The sequence below is a fragment of the Corvus moneduloides genome, chromosome 6 (genome assembly GCF_009650955.1).
Source record: "Corvus moneduloides isolate bCorMon1 chromosome 6, bCorMon1.pri, whole genome shotgun sequence".
In the NCBI taxonomy this organism is placed as follows: domain Eukaryota; kingdom Metazoa; phylum Chordata; class Aves; order Passeriformes; family Corvidae; genus Corvus; species Corvus moneduloides.
Window position 1 is genome coordinate 12,350,840 of NC_045481.1, and position 18,946 is coordinate 12,369,785.

Sequence of the window (18,946 nt, forward strand, 5' to 3'; positions counted from 1 at the left end):
TTTTATTTTAAAAATATCTGATATAATTTATCAACTGCAAACTAATTTCACCTTTTCTGTCCTATGAATTTAAGATTCATGTAAGACTGATCATGATGTAAATGAAAGCAAGTCCTATTTTTACTTAGCCAGAGGAATATTTGCAGTGTGCTGAAGCTATAGTTGCATTTCTTATGTTCCAAGCCTTTTGCATTTCAGTTGTCAAATGCAAATACAAATGTTGCACTTCTGAGATTTTTAAACTTCTGGTGTTGCATTGTGTTTCTTTCTTTTTTTTTTTAATGAAACTATTAGCCTAATATTTAAAGCACTTTAATGATACGATCAAAAAATTTCTCCTTAGTTTGTATTCTCTTTGTTTGTCTGCTGTAGATACAGATCTGCCACCTCTTGCCTTGTACACGTCTCTGGAAGGGCAGGGACAATTTCCCTAAGATTTAGGAGACTTGAGTATTTTAGCACAATCACAGTAAAGAGCAGGAGTGTGTGAAGTTGTTGAAACAAGGCCCGGTATCCCCAAAAGCTTAACCCTTCTGTTTATCCCAGGGGAAGTGAAGGGGCAGTATAGCACAAGACATTTTTCCTCCATCAGCACCCCCCACTCCTGGCTGGGACCATATTTCCAGGCTCATACTGGTGACTTGGTAATTCGTGTCTCCCTGTATCTAGGGAGGGATGAGGCCCTGTCAGGGATGAGGCCAATAATTGGTCTCTCTTTGGGGTGCTGAGATGGGGACACCTGTTAATGATAAAGTTGACCGAGGACACCAGCCCCGTTGACACCAACTATTTAGCAGTTGTCAGGCAGTAATGACTCCCAGTCTCTCCTACCTCGCCTGGGTTTGAACCAGTAACTCAGAGACAAAGGCCTCGTATCTCATTACTGCCCTCCCTTGGGCCAGCCCACTCCCTCGCAGCAGATGTCTATTGCATTAGTGTCAAAATCATGTGTTTAAGGGAAGAAGTTTGCAAAAGTACATCTGTCCAGCACCTAAAAGCACCCTTCTGCACCCAGAAAGCTCTGTCTCAGGCTGCCAGCTGACAGGGAGGCACTGCAGGGTCTATCCCGTCGTGGGCTCCTGCACTGCCATATCCCTTTGCCTCCCAGTGCCCAGTGTACTTCCAAACTAAAAGTCTCTACTACATTATCATTAAAAGCACTATGTGTGGCCTTTTAAAATAGCTGGGGGACAAAGGAAGGGGCACCAAATTACAGACAGGTATAAAATCCATTCAAGTTAGCTGAGCTGCTCCCACTTACCCTAAGAGAGGATTCAGCTCATCCAGTGAAACTAAAATGAGTAGGCTTACCTGTCTAACATACCTGATAAGTACAAGGGCTGCAAAATAATCTTCCTTTAAGGACATACATGAAAATATCAGCAGCCAAACACATTTTGGCTTTACTTTATCAGGAGTCTGATCCAGATAGTATTCAGTAGTGAGCACTAGCCAAGCTGTGTTTACAAGCTCCAAAACAATATGTTTCTGGGATAGAAATGGCAATAAAATGTTACCTGAAGACACTACATGCAAAAATAGTTCTTACATCTTCCTCTTTCTCTTCCCCCTGCCTTCAACCTGGCAATGCTGAGCTCTGCCTACGGAAATGAACAGCTCCTGCTCTGGTAGGGATGCTGCTTCCAGCAGGGCTGGTGCTCGATAGTGGGCAGGGTCCCCTCCCAAGCCCCACGGCAGCTTTTCCAGTCTGTCAGGTCAGGTAAGTGAAGTGAAGAACAAAAGCGTGGCTGGGTGCAGGAAGGGGAAGGGATGGCAGAAGTGACTTGTGGCTCCCACAGCCCACCCTGCCCCTGCCCCAGCCCCCAGCAGTGAGAAGAGACCTTTGCTCAAGGGTTAAAGCATAGGAAGCACCGCTGATGTTGGTGGTAAGGTGTAAGTAAGAAGAGAGTTGACATGTCTCTCAAATCCTCTGCATACTCTTACTACAATAATAATTATTATTATTGCTATTGTTATTACTATTATTATTATATAGTTCATACAACAGTCACTTCTGTGGTCCCCAGTTGCAGACTCCAGGCCATGCAGGGTAATAGTGACTGCAGAAAGGCTTCCTCTCTGATCAGAAAATCTCTCAAGGACACCAGACTTGCATCTAGGAACTATTTGCTTTGGATAATCTGTGTGAGAGCAGCAATAGCAATCCTTCTGTACAGTAAACCGTGCAAGATGGTGACATGTTCAGTGATCAAGGGGGTAGGAAAGGGAGATGCAGTTCTTTTGCCATCACAGATCTCACACAGATGTGGTTCTGGGAGCAGTGACGGCAGCAGACAGGCTTGAGGGGCTGAACAGATACGAGGTGGCCAAAGGGCCTGTCCCACGTGCAAGAGGATCAGGAGAGACTCTGACCCCAGCTCCCCAGGGAGCAGGCATTGTGATGGCTCCTGGGGGATATTTTTATTGCTCCCTGAGGAGTTAGGTCTAACCTAGACACATGTCCTGGTTAACCTGCCAAAGAAGTTTCCAGCTCTATTTTTTTTCTTTCTTTTCTTTTTCCCCAGTCCTCTCTCTCTTTTCATTACTTGCACAGGGTTTGCATGGCAATATGCCTCACAGTTCAGGTAGCATGAAAACTTCCTTTCTCCAGCCTCTCTCTTTCACTATTCTCTGCAGATGCCTCAGCTGCAAATGAAACAGAAGTACCATGTATAGCAGTAGCTACTCTTTTTCTTGGCACAGAGAAAGTCACTGCATGGGACCATTTCTAGTCCAAAGACAGACTTATTGAAACAAGCAGAGTTAAGGTAAAGCTTTGGAAGCTTTATTGGCAGACTGGACACAGCCTTCTGCTGGTGGCAATGTGTGATGCTCCCTTTTTGCACTACACCATTTGCCACCACCCTGCCATATTTTCTACTCTTGAGCCTCCAGCTGAAGGCCAGCCCAGGATCAGAGAGACAGTCCACAGGGCCCAGCTGGAAGCTCCAGGAGGGTTGTTCAGTCCACTGCACATTCTAACAGGCAGGCAACCAGACAAGAGTATCCTCATCAATAGGACTGGTCCTCGTGGGTGATGCTGTTGGTGATCCCAGCAATATGCCTGACCTAAAGGACAGGGGTTAAGCTGCAGGGAGCACATGGGCACAATAAATGTGCTTTGATTTGCTCTGTTCAGCAGGAACTTTGGTTTCCAGAGCTGTCAATGCTGGAAACTTTCCTGAGCATTACATTCACTTCTAAAGAAGGCAAAGCAGGGAGTACAACAAATAAACTCAAATGTGCAAGCAGAACTGATCAATTAAGCCTGGTACATCCTGCATGCTAGCAAAATCAATGTACATCATGGCTGAAAAGTATTATCTGCAAAACAAAGCTCGAGTGGTACCCAAAATGTAAACCCTCGAGTTTGTCTGCTCTGGAAATGAATGGACGAATACAAGATTATAAATATGGGGAACCTTGCTGCTCTGGCTGCTCGGTGCTAGAATGGCTCCTGCGTCTGACAGATTATCTCCGCGCCAGTAAAAATGTTCAGCGCCCTAAGGCAATTAATTCCTCACTTTCAGAGTTTTACTTCTGCGGCAACAACGCTTGCCATGGACAATAACGTGGGCCGCAGAAAGGGGCAGGTTTGGAGTGCAGGTAAACAACCCCCGGCAGATAATGAGCGGTGAGTACAAAGGTACGGCAACCTGCTTGCTGGAGGGAAAAGCCCGAGCCAGACCAGCGTTTCTGTGACCCACTGAGCCGAGGGAAAGGCTTCATCACGCTGGTGAGGGGGTGCAGGAAATATAACAACAGCCAGTGCCATGCTGGGAAAAGTACCTCACCTCACATTGGCAATCTGATCACCCCACACCACCTGGACATCCCCCGGGCTCCCGTGGGTGGACAGTGGTGTCCTGCCTCCTCTTGATGTTCAGACGGCATCCCCACTGGTAATGGTGACTCTGTCTGGCAGTGGCAGCAGATGTGGGCAGAATGCAGAGAGGCAACAGAGTCACCTGCCAGCAGGACCTGCTGCAGTCACCCAGGCCAGAAAGAGGATTTCAGCCACCCCAAAAGGTGTGTTGACTGAGATCACCTGTTAGGAGGTCTAAAATGACTCCACCTTCCTGCTTGGTTCACATTTGCAGAGCCCATCACATGGTCCCCAGTCCCCCACCACGGAGCTGGAAAGGTGTCAGTGTTCTCAGGGCATCCCCTGCCCAGCACCCAGCCTGAAATATCAGACCCAGCAAGGATCACCAGTCCAAACTAAGGGCTGAGAAAAACAGAGTAGAAAACAGATCTGCAAACTCCAGAGGATTTTTTACTTTCACACACACAAGAAGAGACAAGCTGGAAGTGCTACTGTTATAGCAGAAGCGCAAGTGTGATTTCCTGGAGGGCTTTCCCTCACTCAACTCAGTGTGATGGTAAGGGCCCTTTGTAAAACATGAGTCTGGCTTCAATCCAAAACATCCTCAGTATTCCCAGATCCCTGATGAACCAGCAGCATAAACACCTAATCTCCAGCCTTTGCTTTGGACTTAATTGTTTTGAAAGGCAGTCACTATCACAAATAGAAAGTGATCCATAGCCCGGAGACCTGCGACAGCAACCTGCGTTCTGCAACATCTCTGCACTAGAATGAGCACAAGAGGGAAGGGTACTTTTTGTTGCCCCTTTTTCCAATCTGAGCCAAATTCAATTTCATTCCATTTCAAATACACACAAGGCAAAGGTAACGAGTAAAGTGTTGAAGCACAAGGAAATACCCATGTTTTTTGTACCATGATGGATTTTGTGGAAGAAAGAAATATGTGGAGTATTAATTTTTGTGCAGAATGTACTAAAACTGGGTGTTGTCACTTAAGCCACTGCTCCTTTAAGTTGTGCTGCTTGACACCATGAATTATTCAGATATCTCTATGATATAGGGAAGTGGCGTCAGCATTTTAGGGCATGACTCTCCTATCTTCTATAAAATCCCAGTGGCTTCATTGAGCTATAAAAGGCAAAATAAGGTCCTCAGGAGCACTGTTGTCTTGCAAGCAGAAAATACACTTTACCACTGAGTGAAGGGCACCAACAGGCCTTGCTTATAGTATAAAACCAGATATTTTCTAAGTCCCTGGTGCATCAATACATCTAAAAGGTCATTTATTCATCTGGGAATGAGAAATCAGAGTGCAATGAAGATGGGGGATAGTGTAACATTGCCTACTTTCTCTATTGCAGAATTACTCAGGTTGCACCGACCTCATGCTGCTAATACCAATGGGCTCATCTGCTTGAATAGCGAGGTGTCTGTCCTGCAGCCAGCAGTGCTGAGCCTGAGCACAGAGCTGTGCCAGGGAAAAGGAGGGTGTATGTGGAGTGAAGGAGCCCAGAATAGCCCCGGGGCTGCTGCATCCCCCAGGACACAGACTGTTCAGGGGCAATCTGTCAAGCTCAGAGGCTGACTGGGCTACAACCACGTGCCATGAAACTGAACAGTCCCTGGGAATAGTGCTGATAATTTTTCTATCCTTGCATTGATTTTTTTCTCCTGTTTTTAAACCAGTGATGTTAAAGATAATTCAGTTGAAACTGTTATAAATTCATTGTGGAGCATGGAAGAGCACTCAGTCTGCCTCCCCAAAACTGAGGGTTTGTTAGAGCTGTAAGAGAAACAAGGATAGAGGTGTCAAAAGAAAAAAAGAAGCACGTGATGTGAATATACTCTTGGCAAAGCCACATTTTAAATCACCGGTGGCTTAAATGATAGAGGTCTAAATCCCTGGAGTTTCCTGTGCTTTGTGGGTGGGTGGGTGGGTGCTGCACATTCAAGAAAGATGCAACTATAAACCAGGGAGTGTTTTGTCTGGCAAAATAACCTCCTGCAAGTCCTTCAGCCTTCAGGAACCAAGTTCTGCCCCCACATATGCAGAGCCCCATCCCGCTATGAGCTCTGTGTGTAACTCAGGGCAGAATTTGTCCTCAGTGATGCACTCTGAAGTCAGGGTAACTGAGGGCTGCAGTTTACTGATCCTAAGGCAGATGTAAACTCTTACCTTCCATTTCTCCCATCTATGTGTTGCAACACTTGTGTAGGTATTTACAAAAGGGGTATTTACAAAAGGCAAAGACATATCAAGCTATCTCTGGCCTTCTTCCCATGTTAGATAGGATAGTAAATATTTTTGGAAGGGATGTAAACCTTAACGCTTCTGGGAAGAAGCCAAGCAGTACCAGATGGCAGAGGAGGAAACTCACCCTATGAGCAGGTTTTTCACAGTATTCTCATCAGCATCTGGTATTTGCCTTTGGCAGAGACAATACAGGGGCCAGCACTCTGATCCTGTCTGTGTGTCTCTCTATTCCTGCTATTGACTTCTTACCTATTCAGAATAACTTTTGTAAAATTTTTTCTTGGCACACACTTGATTCCAAAGTCTCAGTATCTCTCCTCTTTGGGTGGATGATGGTGGAGCATGTGACAGCTCCCCAGGACATGGCCTCAGCTCACAGGCATGTGGCAATCCTGATGATTCAAATCTTGTAAGTGGAGTTCGGACATTTTTCTTAATACTTAAAAAAAAATTGCTCTGATATTGTGTATAGCCTTCTGAGTGCACAATGAAGTTGGATCCCCACTACACACTAAATTAGCAGTGAAATTTTTGCTCCAGTTATTATGTATGTGTTTGAGACATGCCAATCATCTGCAGCTCCCAGGTAGGAGCAGCATTGCCTACTCCTTCTTAGGGTTTAGCTTCCAGTCCTTTACCAACATACAGATTAGGGATGAGGGAAAAAACCTCCACATCTGGAGTTGCACAAAATGGTTATAAACTTCCATGAAAATGAAGTGGTAGTTAACACTGTGGGTGAGGGGATTTTTATGGGCTTTTTCTTTTTGGCTCAAACATACTGTGTATGCCTACTCTGTAGCTGCCACTGCGACAAGAGATCTGACTTGGTATTGCTCCATCAGCCCTGTAAGGATGCCTGCACCGAGCAGATCTACACCCAACACGTGAATGTGCACCTCTTGGGTGAATGCAGGACACTTCAAAACAGGACTGGAAAACAGCATTTGAGGCACATCTTGAGAACACACACCTCCCATGCCTTCCTTCAAGGAACAGCTCTTCATCTCCACTGGCCTCCAGTTTGGATGCTGCTCTTTGTAGCAATGTTTAGAGGCTACTACTTATGCCTTTTGGAGGACTTGTTTTTCTGGCAAGGCAAAGAGTTTGCTGGTTACAATCATAATAATTTTCTGAATATCCTGAAATCCTTAAAACAAGTCGGTGCATTGTAGAATTTTACTAGCAGTTTCAGGGCACAAAATAAAAAGGCTTTGTGGACACAAGATGAAATCCTCCACTAAAACATACCATTTTCATAAGGAGAGAGAATGAACTGGATGGCCCAGTTATATTGCCAGAAGCCAGCATTAAGGAGTGCTGCATAATCTTCCAAGAGACTGCGTTTTCCTCATTGCTCAGCCAGATGGGCAAATGGAGGTATGAAATCTTTTCACAGGATGGTTCAGCTGATCTGGGAAAAGAAGGAAGAATGACACAAGATGGTTCTTCAGGTCGTTGCTACCTGGAAAAGTGTTCTGGCTGAAAATACTGCTTAATCAGGCTGGAAGTGAGGTGCCTATCTTGATAGCAGAGTTTGGAGCACTGCACATTTTTTGTTATCGCACAGCTTTGTCTCACAAAAGAGAGCTCCCATTGTTGCAATCTGGATGCTCCATTTCAAAACATTAATCAAGTATTAGGCCTTGGTGCTGATTTATGGGAAAACACCAGTGCCACAGATGATTTATACCCCATGTAAATGATTCACAGAGTATGTGTTCTATGAAATGGGTCCCTAGCACACATAAACTGGATCACAGTCTTGATGCACAGGCAGCGGCGTGTATTTCTTAGGCTGCCTAAGAACACCAGGGTCCGGGAGAGTCTCACTGGGATTAATCCTGCTCCTCTGCCCACTCCCACACCTCTGAGTGGGCTTTGGAAGAGCCACCCCTCTCCGGGGTAGGGAGGAAAGCGGCAGCACAGCTCTGAGCTGCGGTGTCTTCTGTAATACTGACATATCCCTGTAGAGGGAATGCTTTGGTAAGACTTCAATGAAGCTGTGTATCGCTGTGTTCTATCAGGAACCAAATTCATTTTTTGCATCACCTGCTGAGTTCAGGAGTTAACATCAAGAGCATTTTTACCCAGTATGCTGCTGGTAGTTGTTTTGTTGTTTTTTTTTTCTAAAATTCTTATTTTGCTGCAATTCGTTTTAAAATTTCATCCTTGACTGAAGAGGGTGGAAGTGCCCATCTGATTCAATGCAAGGGATAGGCTTTGATGCTGTCTTACATGAGCATCAAAAGCTTAAGATAACATGCATATTAAAAGTTTTTCACTGGCAGCTTGCAGAAGGCCCCATGGCCAGATGTAACAAGAGGGAATCCATAGCGTGTTGTTTACCAACTGCTCCTACACTTCATCTAAATTGGCAGGAGGAAATCACAATGCCTTCTGAACAACACTGGGAAACAGGGTTTTTTCACTAAAACTGAAACTACAAACCCATCAAAAATACCCCAACATTATGTATTATTTGTGTTGATTAAAAATGTGCTTTGCAGCATTGGATTTGTTATTGATCATAAAACTGTGCATTGACCTATTCCTTTCCCTCCAAGCTATCAAAGCATTTAAAATCTTATCCCAACCCAGCCCTTGGTTCCACTGTGCCCATAGATCACCTGGGCCACAGACAGTTTTTGATACCCCTGCTCTAGCACTGCTGCCTTGCCTTTCAAAAATGAAGGGATTTTCCTCTACACTGCACTGCAAGGTCCACCTTGAAGAGAAGATTAAGGAGCAGTACAGGTCATGATGCATAGTGTCCACTTGATTCAGGTCACAGTCACTCACACCAGCTGCCATCTGCACACCTGGCAGCTTCAATGCCACCTCCTGGGCATACAGGCCTCTGGAAGCCCAAGCACAGCAGGTCACCATGCCTCAACAGCCCCCTGGGCACCAGAATGGCAGCATTGACAGCAAACCCCTTGTGGACAGCATCAGGGTGGATCTGTGGTGTTAACATTTCCAAAAGCACAGACATACTCACTGAGTACTGAAAGCAAGTCTTAATCATCACAGGGACATCCTCTGTGGATATTAATAATCTCCTCACTTCCTCTGAGGAGCCCCTGACTGCTGAGCTCAGTTTCTGCATCAATAATGCTCAAACTTTGACAGGTCTCACCTAGGAAAGACTGCTTTTCTTGGGAGAGTGGGGAAGCAAACATCACGCAAGCCCAGCAATAAACTGCCCAGGCCAGGCACTGCCACAGGGTAGCTTCACCTGTGTTTGTAACGCAGCCGCCAGAGGTTTCTCTCTCTTTTCAACTTTGGCCAGTGGCGAACGATTGCTCTGCAATATCCCCCTGCTCTGCTCCTCCTTCCCCCGGCCACTGGCCAGGGACCTGCTAGTCAGATCAGCGCTTGGGAGGGTCTGGGAGAAGCACTTTCCTCTTCCTGTGGGGAAGGATATGATTAAAACCTTGTAAATAAAAGGCTTGGCTCAAAAAACGCCTGGGTGCCTTCTAGATACAATGCAGCCATGAGCTGTGGTTCAGGGTGGTGAGAAGCAGCAGATGGGACACAGCCTGATGCCATGCTATGCTGGCCATGGCCTGTCTGTCCCAGACCCCAGGATCAGTGACCTCTTGGCATGGACACCTGCTGGTTTCCATGTCCTAAGGGCTGACTCTGCTGCTGAGGTGGCAACCTCAGGAAAGCCTGACCTGCCACAGCCAGGACTGCACCTTCTGGAGAGCTGTCACCAAGGTGGAACCCAGGTCAGAGCACAGCTCTTGTCCTGCGTGGCCCCTGGCTCCTTGAAAGGAGCAAACAGGACTCACCACTGGGTGTACAATGGGATTCCCTCCTCTCTAGGGAACTACCCTGGTGTGGGTTTGTGCTAGGGGAGAGCTGTCCTCTTCACATCTTCACGTCTGTGCGGTGTGCTACCAAGAATGCACCTGCAAATCCCACATGAAGTGAACCAGTGCCTGTCCTCTGTCCTAAGCTCCTCTTACCCTTTTGATAATAACGGGATAAACAGCTTCCTCAGGAGAAAAGGGACAACAGCGCCCACGGAGGGGATGAACTCCTCCAGGAGCAGGGAGGGTCTGCTGTTTTGCTGTGGTAGGGAATAGGCAGTTGTCTAGTTTGCTGAGGGTATATCTGGGCTCAGAAACCCAGGATGATAGACTTGTGCAGAAAACCATGAAGAAACTGCAGCTTTACCGAGACTGAGAAAGATAACATCAAAAGGCAGAAGTTGCAATCCTCCATCCCTCTCTGTTCCGATGTTCCCTCCATGCACAGGCCATATGCTCTGCATCCCATGCTCTGGCATCAGATTTGATGTCTCTTTATAGCTAGAGGGTGTCTTGACCAGCTTTCCAGTGTGGTCAGAAACCTGACGTTGCACTGGATTAACCCTGGAGTCAAACCATTTACTCAGGTTCCTAAGGAACACAAAGCTGGCAATTCCCCACGGCTTTTTAAGGATGTTAGGTGTCCTGGTACACCTTTCATTTTTACAGTGTGATACTGGCCAAAAAGCATCCCACAGACAAATATCATAACCCAAGGAAAAGTGCATTAGACTGAAACACAGGGAATGCGATGCAAAGATACAAGAAATCTGCCCACATGTTGCCTAGGAAATTCACTTTATGAACTTTCCATATCCTTTGCTAGGTTCTGTCCGATGTACGCAGAAGTTGAGGCTGGCACGCCAGCCTCCGGGCAGTAAGGATGACCAGAACCTGGGAAGATTCTACCGAGGAATAAGCGTTATCTGAGACTTCGGGGCCGTTTCCTCCCGCGCCACTGAGGTCTAAAGGAATATGCCGTTCCCAGGAGCGGAGAGGTGGCAGGGATGCTGGAGGCAGCTCTTTCAACCTGCCGAGGCAGGAGGGACCGGGGACAAAGGCGGCCACCCCAGGGGGAGGGTGGGCAGCGGGGCAGGGAGGCGCGGGGCCGGGGCCAGGGCCGGTGACAAAGCCCTTGGCGACGGCGGCAACAGCGGAGATGCTCCGGGAGATCCCGCTCCGCTCCCGGCCCACGGCGGCCACCCGTGACTCTGGGTCCCTCCCCGCGTCTGGACAGAGCGGGACCGGGGCCGTTTCGGCGCCGCTTCCCCGGGCCGCCCGGCAGGCGCGTTTTCCTGCCTGTCCAACCCCACCCTTTCCCGGGATGGTGCTCTCTCCGGTAGCTTTTCTTTAGAAAAAGACGGGAAAACCTATTTAAAAAATAAAAACAAAAAGAAAAGAAAAAAAAATAGGCAAAAAGCGGGGTGGAAGCCCCGGGGGGGCAGCGGCGAGCCGGCACGGCCGCGGCGGGCAGGGCACGGCAGGGCACGGCGGGGCGGGCGGAGGGCGGGGGGAGGGAGGGAGCGGCCCCGTCCCTTTGTACCTGCCGTTCGAAGGCGCCAGGCGGCCCCGCATTGGCTGCGGCGGCCGCGGCTCCCGTAACCCGAGCCGGCGGCGGGCGCGGCGCACCGGGCCCGGCCAGCGCCCAGCCCGGCAGGCCAAGGGGCGGCGCGGCTCGGCTCGGCTCGGCTCGGCGCGGCTCTCTCCACTCCGCCGCCAGCAGCCGGCTCTCCTTCTCCGCCGCTCGGCTCGGCTGGGGCAGGGCCGCGCCGCCCTGCCCGGCAGGAGGTGGGACCAAGCCGCGGCGCTGCCGCCCCCCTCCTCCCTCGCTCTCTCGCTCCCTCCCTCCCGAGGGCTGAGCCATTCCGGGAAGGCGCCGGCTCCCCCACCGCTCCTCGGCAGCGCCGCACCGGCATCGGCCGCCACCGCGCCGGGCTCGGCCCCACGTCGCCCCGGGGCTGCGGGCGAGCAGCGGCGGAGCGGGGCAGCGGCGGCGGTGCGCGGTCCCCGCGGCGGGCAGCGGCGGGCGGGCGGGAGGACAAGTGGCCGGAGCGACCGGGAACGGTGGGGCGGCCGCCGCGTAGTTGTTTTGCCCGGGGTAAGTTGGCCGATCCCTGCAGAGGCTTCGCTTGGAGAGTGCAGCGCTTGGCTCCCGGCTCCCTGTCGCCCCCACCCCCCGGGGCAGGGGGGGCGCCTTTTTTTAATTTCATTTCCCCCTCCTCCTTTGGTTTGTGTTTTCTTTTTATTATTATGGGGTCTATGGGGGAGCAGAATTTCCAATCCGGCGTTGCTTTTCTTCCTTGTCCAACGCTTAACGGAGAACTATAATATTTCTTCCCCGAGATGCTGCAGTGAATTTTAGTTCTAGGAAATCAGGCGAACAAAATCATCCGAACAACCCGAACCATTTGTTACCCTGTGAGAGCAAACGCAGCCTAGGCACAGATGATGGCAAAAAATTCCTTGGAAGGGTCTAAAGAAGACCTGAGCAAAATTTCGGAAGAGGAGATGCTGAGATGGAGCAAGGAAGAGCTGGTGAAAAGACTGAGGAAAGTGGAGAATGAAAAGATGAACTTAATGGTGGAACACGGCAACTTGATGAAAGACGTGAACCGGCGGCTGCAGCTCCACCTGCACGAGATCCGCGGGCTGAAGGAGGTGAACCAGAAGTTGCAGGACGACAACCAGGAGCTGCGGGAGCTCTGCTGCTTCTTGGACGACGACCGGCAAAAAGGCAAGAAGCTGTCAAGGGAATGGCAGCGCTTCGGGAGGCACACGGCCAGCGTGATGTGGAAGGAGGTGGGCATGTACCAGCAGAAGCTGAAGGACCTGGAGGCGAGGCAGGAGACCCTCCTGCGGGAGAATGTGGAGCTGAAGGAGATGGTGCTGATGCTGGACGAGGAGCGGAGCGGGCCCGGCTCGCGGAGCTCCATCGACAGTCAGGCCAGCCTGACCAACCTCAACGGCGGCTCGGCCACCAGGGACGTGGGGGACGGGAGCAGCACCTCCAGCACGGGCAGCGCGGGCAGCCCCGACCACCATCACCACCACCTCCACCACCACAAGGCCGGCGACAGCAAGGCCGGGGCCATGCGGAGGTCTATGGATGATCTGTCCGCGCCCCTCCACCACCGGAGCATCCCCAACGGCCTCAATGGTGAGCCCCTGCCCCCTCCCCTGCCCCCCGTCGCTGGCCCCCGCCACCTCCCCCGGCATGTCCGGTCCCTCTTGGCGCTGGGGTGAGGGACTCCGGGGGAGGGGGCTCCTGACCATTCCCAACCCTGTCCATCCTTGGTGACCTCTTTGGCAGTGCAGCCCCGGGGAGCCGGGGAGGGGCACCTGTGTGCGGGCTGTGTGTTATCTGTGTGTTGACTGTGTTATCAACGTCCTGGGCTGCGGGTTGGAGCCTCTTTTATTTCCAGCAGTGTTGGTGTTAGGTTTTGTTTGTTTGTTTGGGTTTCTTTTTTGACAAAAACCAGCCTGAGTTTTCAGGGTTAAATAAACACTGGTTGTGTTCCCACTCTTCCTCTTCTTTCTCTCCCCCTTTAAATATTTTGGTTTATGTTTGGCTTGTTTGTGTGCTAGTTTGATAAGATTGATAAGGATGGGATGAAATCTTGGAAGCATCTGATGAAAGTGCGGGTTTGTCCCACAGAGCATCACCTGTCAGCTCCACAGGACAGGCTGGCTGTGAAGTGCTCAGCAGTTTTTGAGAGGTGCAACTCGGCTTTTCCCTGTCTCTGCTTCAGAAAGAGGAGTTTTGTTTGTAGAGAAGAGATTGCTCTCGAAGGGACGCTGTACTCACAATTTTGTTCAGGCTAGTCATTGAAGTTAGAAACAAGCTCCACAATGAAATTGTGCCAAGCCTCCTCTGGCAGTTCATATTCAAGCAAAGTTTCTCCTGTTGTCTAATAGTGATCAGGCATTAAAATAATATTGGAATGTCTTTAAAATGGAGATTTTTCTTAATCTTTCAAAACCAACAAGACCAAATACGTTACTTCTAGAAGGAGTAGTGTGGTCAAGAGGGTTCAGTAGGAATCAAACCAGGCAGCAATCTAAAAAATTCTTGTATGTAAGACTACTTCTAGTGTTCTTAGTCCTCTTTTCCAACCAGAGAGGACTATTTTCTGATTGGGGTGCCCTTTTCCCTCTTCTAAGCACACAGAGGGGGATGGAGCCCCAGAGATTGGCTCTGATTGATGTCAGCAGTGAATGTCTGTACCTGATAACCATGCTTTCAGCTCCCAGAGCTTTTGGCAGTCCTTTTCTTTTTGGTGATTTGTGGCTAGTCTTTATGTCCCAAGAGACCTGAGGGCATGGAGGGTTGATCAACTCATTTCACAGGTGGTCATCCATGAATGTGCTGTTTGCAGTCCTGTTGCCTCAGCTGTGTGTCTCAACTCACAGCTGGAGAAGTTCTGGCCACCTTGCCCAGTAGTCAGGGATTGCTGGTTTCAAGGGTGATCCAGTCATCAGACAGTGCAGGGTACAGCAAACATCTTTACATATTTGGTGTGGAATTTTTTAGTCTCTCTCTTGTAGAGCTGTGTAAATCAGAAGTATCTGGTTTGTAAATCTGCAGATAGCTTCTTGATGTGACTTGACCTTATTTTCATAAAGCATTGCTCTCCACAGAGGCTTGGAGAGCACATGACAGATACTGAGCATGCTGTTGTTGTTTTGGGACAGAAGGGCTTCACCGTTCTGGTTTGTGAACCTTAGACCATGTCCCTTTTAGGTATTGGTAACTGAATAGGACAAAGGCAGTTGAATTAATCTGTTAACTCAGGGCTCTTGAGTATACAAAACATCACCAATACCTTAGAGCTGTCCTTTAAATCCGGGGTGAAGGCACACTGGGATACTTCACCTGGGATTCAAAATCGTCCCTGTCAGCAGGAAGAGGAAAGTCTCTGCTTGCAGAGCTCGGTCCTCGTTGCCCTCCTCAAGCGCTGTGTGTGGGACTGTGCCCAGCAGCGTCTTTTGGAGGGGACTGAGATCCAAGTCTCATGTCCTCCCCTATGTAGGGTAAGAGTAGGGAAGGGTGGCAGAGCGGCTGCACACACGTGTTTCCATGTGTGCCTTTGCACCCCTTCTCATTTGCCATATCGGAAGGAGGAGTATGGGCTCGAGCATTTCAGACGTGACCTTTAGGTTTTAGTGACTTCTGGTTCTGGGGTGCCTGTGGAAGGTGCTCTCTGTGCGAAGTATTGAAGCTCTTTCCTGTGAACCTGAGCGACTTCAATTCTGAGGGTGCAACGGATATAATTAGCACTTTTAAAGCTAATAATCCTGTAAAGATGTAGACAAGCCTGATCTCTCCACTTAGGTAGTGAAGCTGTAAAATGACTTGAATAGTTGTCATTCTCAGATAGCATCGGTATTCAGCAAGGCCATTTCCCTGACTGTGCCTTTGGAAATGCCTCTCAATACATATGCAAATGCAGGGCTTATCAGGCCCCTTATTTGACTGACAGCAAGAAGTCTGGGAGGGGTGTTTGCCTGGGACCAAGCAACAATTCTGTTAAGCCTGTGACGGTGTAGAGGAGCAGGGCAGGAGCAGGTGAACATGAAAAACCACTTCAGTGAGTCAGGTGGATGGTGGAGCTGTCACGGAGCAGCCCCGCAGTGATCATCCTGCCGTGTCTCCTGCCCCTGTCCCTGCCTTCTGCGCGTGCAGCCGAGATCTCAGCCGCTTTGTACTCTTTTCTTGGTGAGTTGTTTTCCTCAGGGATAAAACAGAAGGAAGGCAGAGGAAAGAGAGTGCATGGCCCTTCATTGTTTGGTTGTAAGCTTGGGTCTGCTTTGCTGTTTGTCTCATGTCTTTAAAGCACTGGAGAACTAACCAGTGGGTGAAACAGATACTGCCTGGCCAGCTGAGCTAATACTGAAATGAACAGCCCAGTGTGCTTTCATAGGGAGAGGAGGTGGCTGAAAGGGATGCAGTGCAGAATTTAGCATCTGTAGTAAGAGCACAGCAGAAACCTTGGGCAGCTGGTGGGAGCAAGGTTGCTACTTGTGAGCTGCTTGCTAGAGCATTTTTTGCTTACGGAAAAGCTGGAAAGTCCTGAAATTGAGAGCTGGAAAATGCAAAACTATACCGCCCCTGCTAGTGGTATCTATTGAGCTTCACTTGTTAAGTGCTTTTCTAAAGGAGTCAGGAGTATGGTGGCTGTTAAAACACTCATCGGAAGGTAGATTCTTAATAGAATCTTAGCGGGCAAAAGTGGGTGAAATGTTTCTCATTTTCTCTTCAGCAATCCATGGAAGTGAGTTGTTGAACCAGGGCTTGATTTATTTGACCAGTGACCCACCCCAGTGTGAGGTGATGAACTCTAGATTTGTAAGGTGAATTCAGAATAAATGGTGTAAGTATAAAAAACAACCTCAACCCAACTGGTGGTCCACCTTTGCTTCACTTTTCTGAAGTCTATTTACTTATGCAAGTTGTCTTTTGGAAGCTGATGATTATTCACTCATGGAAGATAAGATAATAAGTATAACATATCGTGAAAATGGCTAATATTAGCTGACATGTAATCCTGCTTGTTCTGAAAGTAAGAGGTATGGCCATTCTCTGTGTGCACTGGGACCTGGGCTGTGGGACAGGGGCACCTCCAAGCTGTGTGATGGGAACTGGCCAGTTGCCTCTGTATTGATATGCCACAGTTCTAAGCCTACCCAGATCTAGGACAGAAATTGAGACTCAGCCACTGTGTGTGCTTGGGAGTGCTCTGGCTTTCCTTTTTGTGCATGGTGTGGATCTCTGTGTGCACACAGTCTTTCTGCCCATCCAGATTTAGACAGCCCTGTCGAAGTGGCTGCTTGGCTCCTGACAGAATTAGGTTTAAAAAAAGAGAATAACAAAAAAAAAAAAAAAAAAAAAAAATAAAGGCAGGTGCATTTGGTGATGTTGATATTAACATGGCCTGGGGGAAGAAAAAACCCTCAGGTACCACAGGATATGTCCCTGGACTGTGAAGTATGTGGGAACATTGGGAGGAGTGACTCAAAGCTCCCTGAGGCCAGGGCAAGGGCTTCCACTGGTTTTAGCCTTATCTAGATCTGACTGGGACAACTGTTCATCCATCTGCAAGCCTGGAGGCATACAGACTCAGCTAGTGATGTGCCCGGGACAAAATCCTGTGCATACAGGCAAAGCTTTCAGGCTTTAGTTTTATTTCATGCCCATCAACTGAAGTTGTCATTAGAACTTCACCTTCCAGGTGAACCTTCTAGGTTCCCAAAATGGACTGAGTGGTTTCCAGTGTCTCTGACTTTGTTCCAGTTGGGTGAAGTGTTAATTATCTTTTTTTACCTTTTTTAAAAAATGTTTTGTTTTAATAAATTATTGAGAACATCAACAATTAAAAAGTGGTCAGAGAGGCCCAGAAAAAAGCTGTGGGTACAACAGAGAGCCTGTAGTAGCAGAGATGTTAATCTATGGCGTCTTGTTGCTGTCTTCTCCAGTGAAAGAAGAATGGTCTCTCTGGGTGAGGGGGTGGGAAGATCTCTAGTTCTATTGATTCCCACTTGTAGATGTCCACATATTTACCTAGAGGGTACAATATATTGCAGTTAAAATGGTGGCAGAGAGAAATGGCTGTTCCCTGTGGGTTGGTATTGATTGGTAATGCAGCTACTCTCTACTTACTTCTCTTCTTTGCACACCCTTTATGCCAAAATACTTTCTTTTATTAGTGTATTAATAATCAATATACTTATTATTTACTATGGCATATTAATGAGGCCTTTGAGATGAGAATATGCAGGGGCAGAAGCAAAAGATGAGGGTGATCCCATTTAATTTATCTCCGATATAGGCTGTAACAGCTGCATTCCCTTGGGCTTCCTTTATCCGTGTGGAGAAAGGCACTTTGGTGTCATGATTTACGTGAACCATGTCTGCTTCGAAGAGAGCAGAATTGTATGCTGGTTGTGCTCCTTCTCTCTGCTGATGAGGAAGAAGCCTGGTCAGCTCGTTCATATGCAGCCATCTAAAGCCAGATGAGATCAGCCCTGTTCCAGGTGTTGTGATGACCACTGTCCACTTTTCCTGTGCACCTGTCCTAGATCTGGTGAAAGAGAGGAAACCAACTTTCTCAGCAGCACTCAGATGTCACCTCTTTATAGTCCCCATATGGCATGGGCAGCCCAGGTCAGAAAAAGTCCTGTTCTCTGTGCTGGAGGCCTCTCAGAGCTCAGTGGCTCTTGACAAGCTTAAGCACAGGTTTGGTTACTTGACCAATTATTTTCTTTCTTATATCAAGAGCACTTTTCATCCTCTGAAAATGGCTTTAATGTTCTTTTTTTAATACTGCTGTTTTTAATGTGTTGGTATTTTTGGTGCTGTAGGCTGTTACATACAGACTCCTTGTGATTAAGACAGGAAATCAGCTCTGGGGTGGTACACTAGATAGATGTAAGACCTCTGGAGAAACACCGGTTTCCACCTCTGCTCTAAGTTCAATGAGTTCTGCTAATTGGCTTGTCAATGCTGAGGTAAGGTACAGCTTGAGTTTCTTGTAGCCAGTAGTCATTGGCCACTCATTTGAAGGACTGCCATGGAGTGTTTCATTTGAGGCATCTTTGTCATTGCCTACTCCTGCCTTCTTGCTGGGGCACTGTCTGTGTGCCAGCCTGCTTGGCTGCCAAACTTCAGGGTAGCTGGTGTCCCTGAAAACAAGCTTCAGGATGCTTAAATTAAAATTGGGCCATATCGGGAAATATATTCTCCATGGCAATGTGTTCTAATTTTGTTTTCCTCTCTCAATATTCTATAGACATATCTTATTCTCAGCTGTCCTGTTGAAGGAAAAAAAACTTGTATTGATTAAAAGACAATTTTCTATGGGCCGTTGATGGAATTATCCACTTAGTCTTGTTGAAAGCAATCAGAATAAGGGAAGTAAACTGTGTTGGTTACATGTAAATGATTTGGTCCTCTGGAGACATTTCGTCAAATAAAGCTGAGGATCGAATCAAATGGTGATCTAATGAAGTGGCAGGCATGAAAACCCAAAATGCAGCCCTGGTAGGTGTTAC

The 18,946-nt window shown here is 48.3% G+C and overlaps 1 protein-coding gene across 1 annotated transcript in view; it reads left to right on the top strand.

Moving 5' to 3' along the window:
- Positions 1-11,923: 11,923 nt before the first annotated feature.
- CCDC85C (coiled-coil domain containing 85C) overlaps positions 11,924-18,946 on the top strand; it is a 110,195-nt gene continuing 103,172 nt past the window's right edge. Inside the window, exon 1 of the mRNA XM_032112718.1 lies at positions 11,924-13,055. Coding sequence (XP_031968609.1) covers positions 12,344-13,055 — 712 coding nt within the window. The 5' untranslated portion in view covers positions 11,924-12,343. The remainder of the gene's footprint in view (positions 13,056-18,946) is intronic.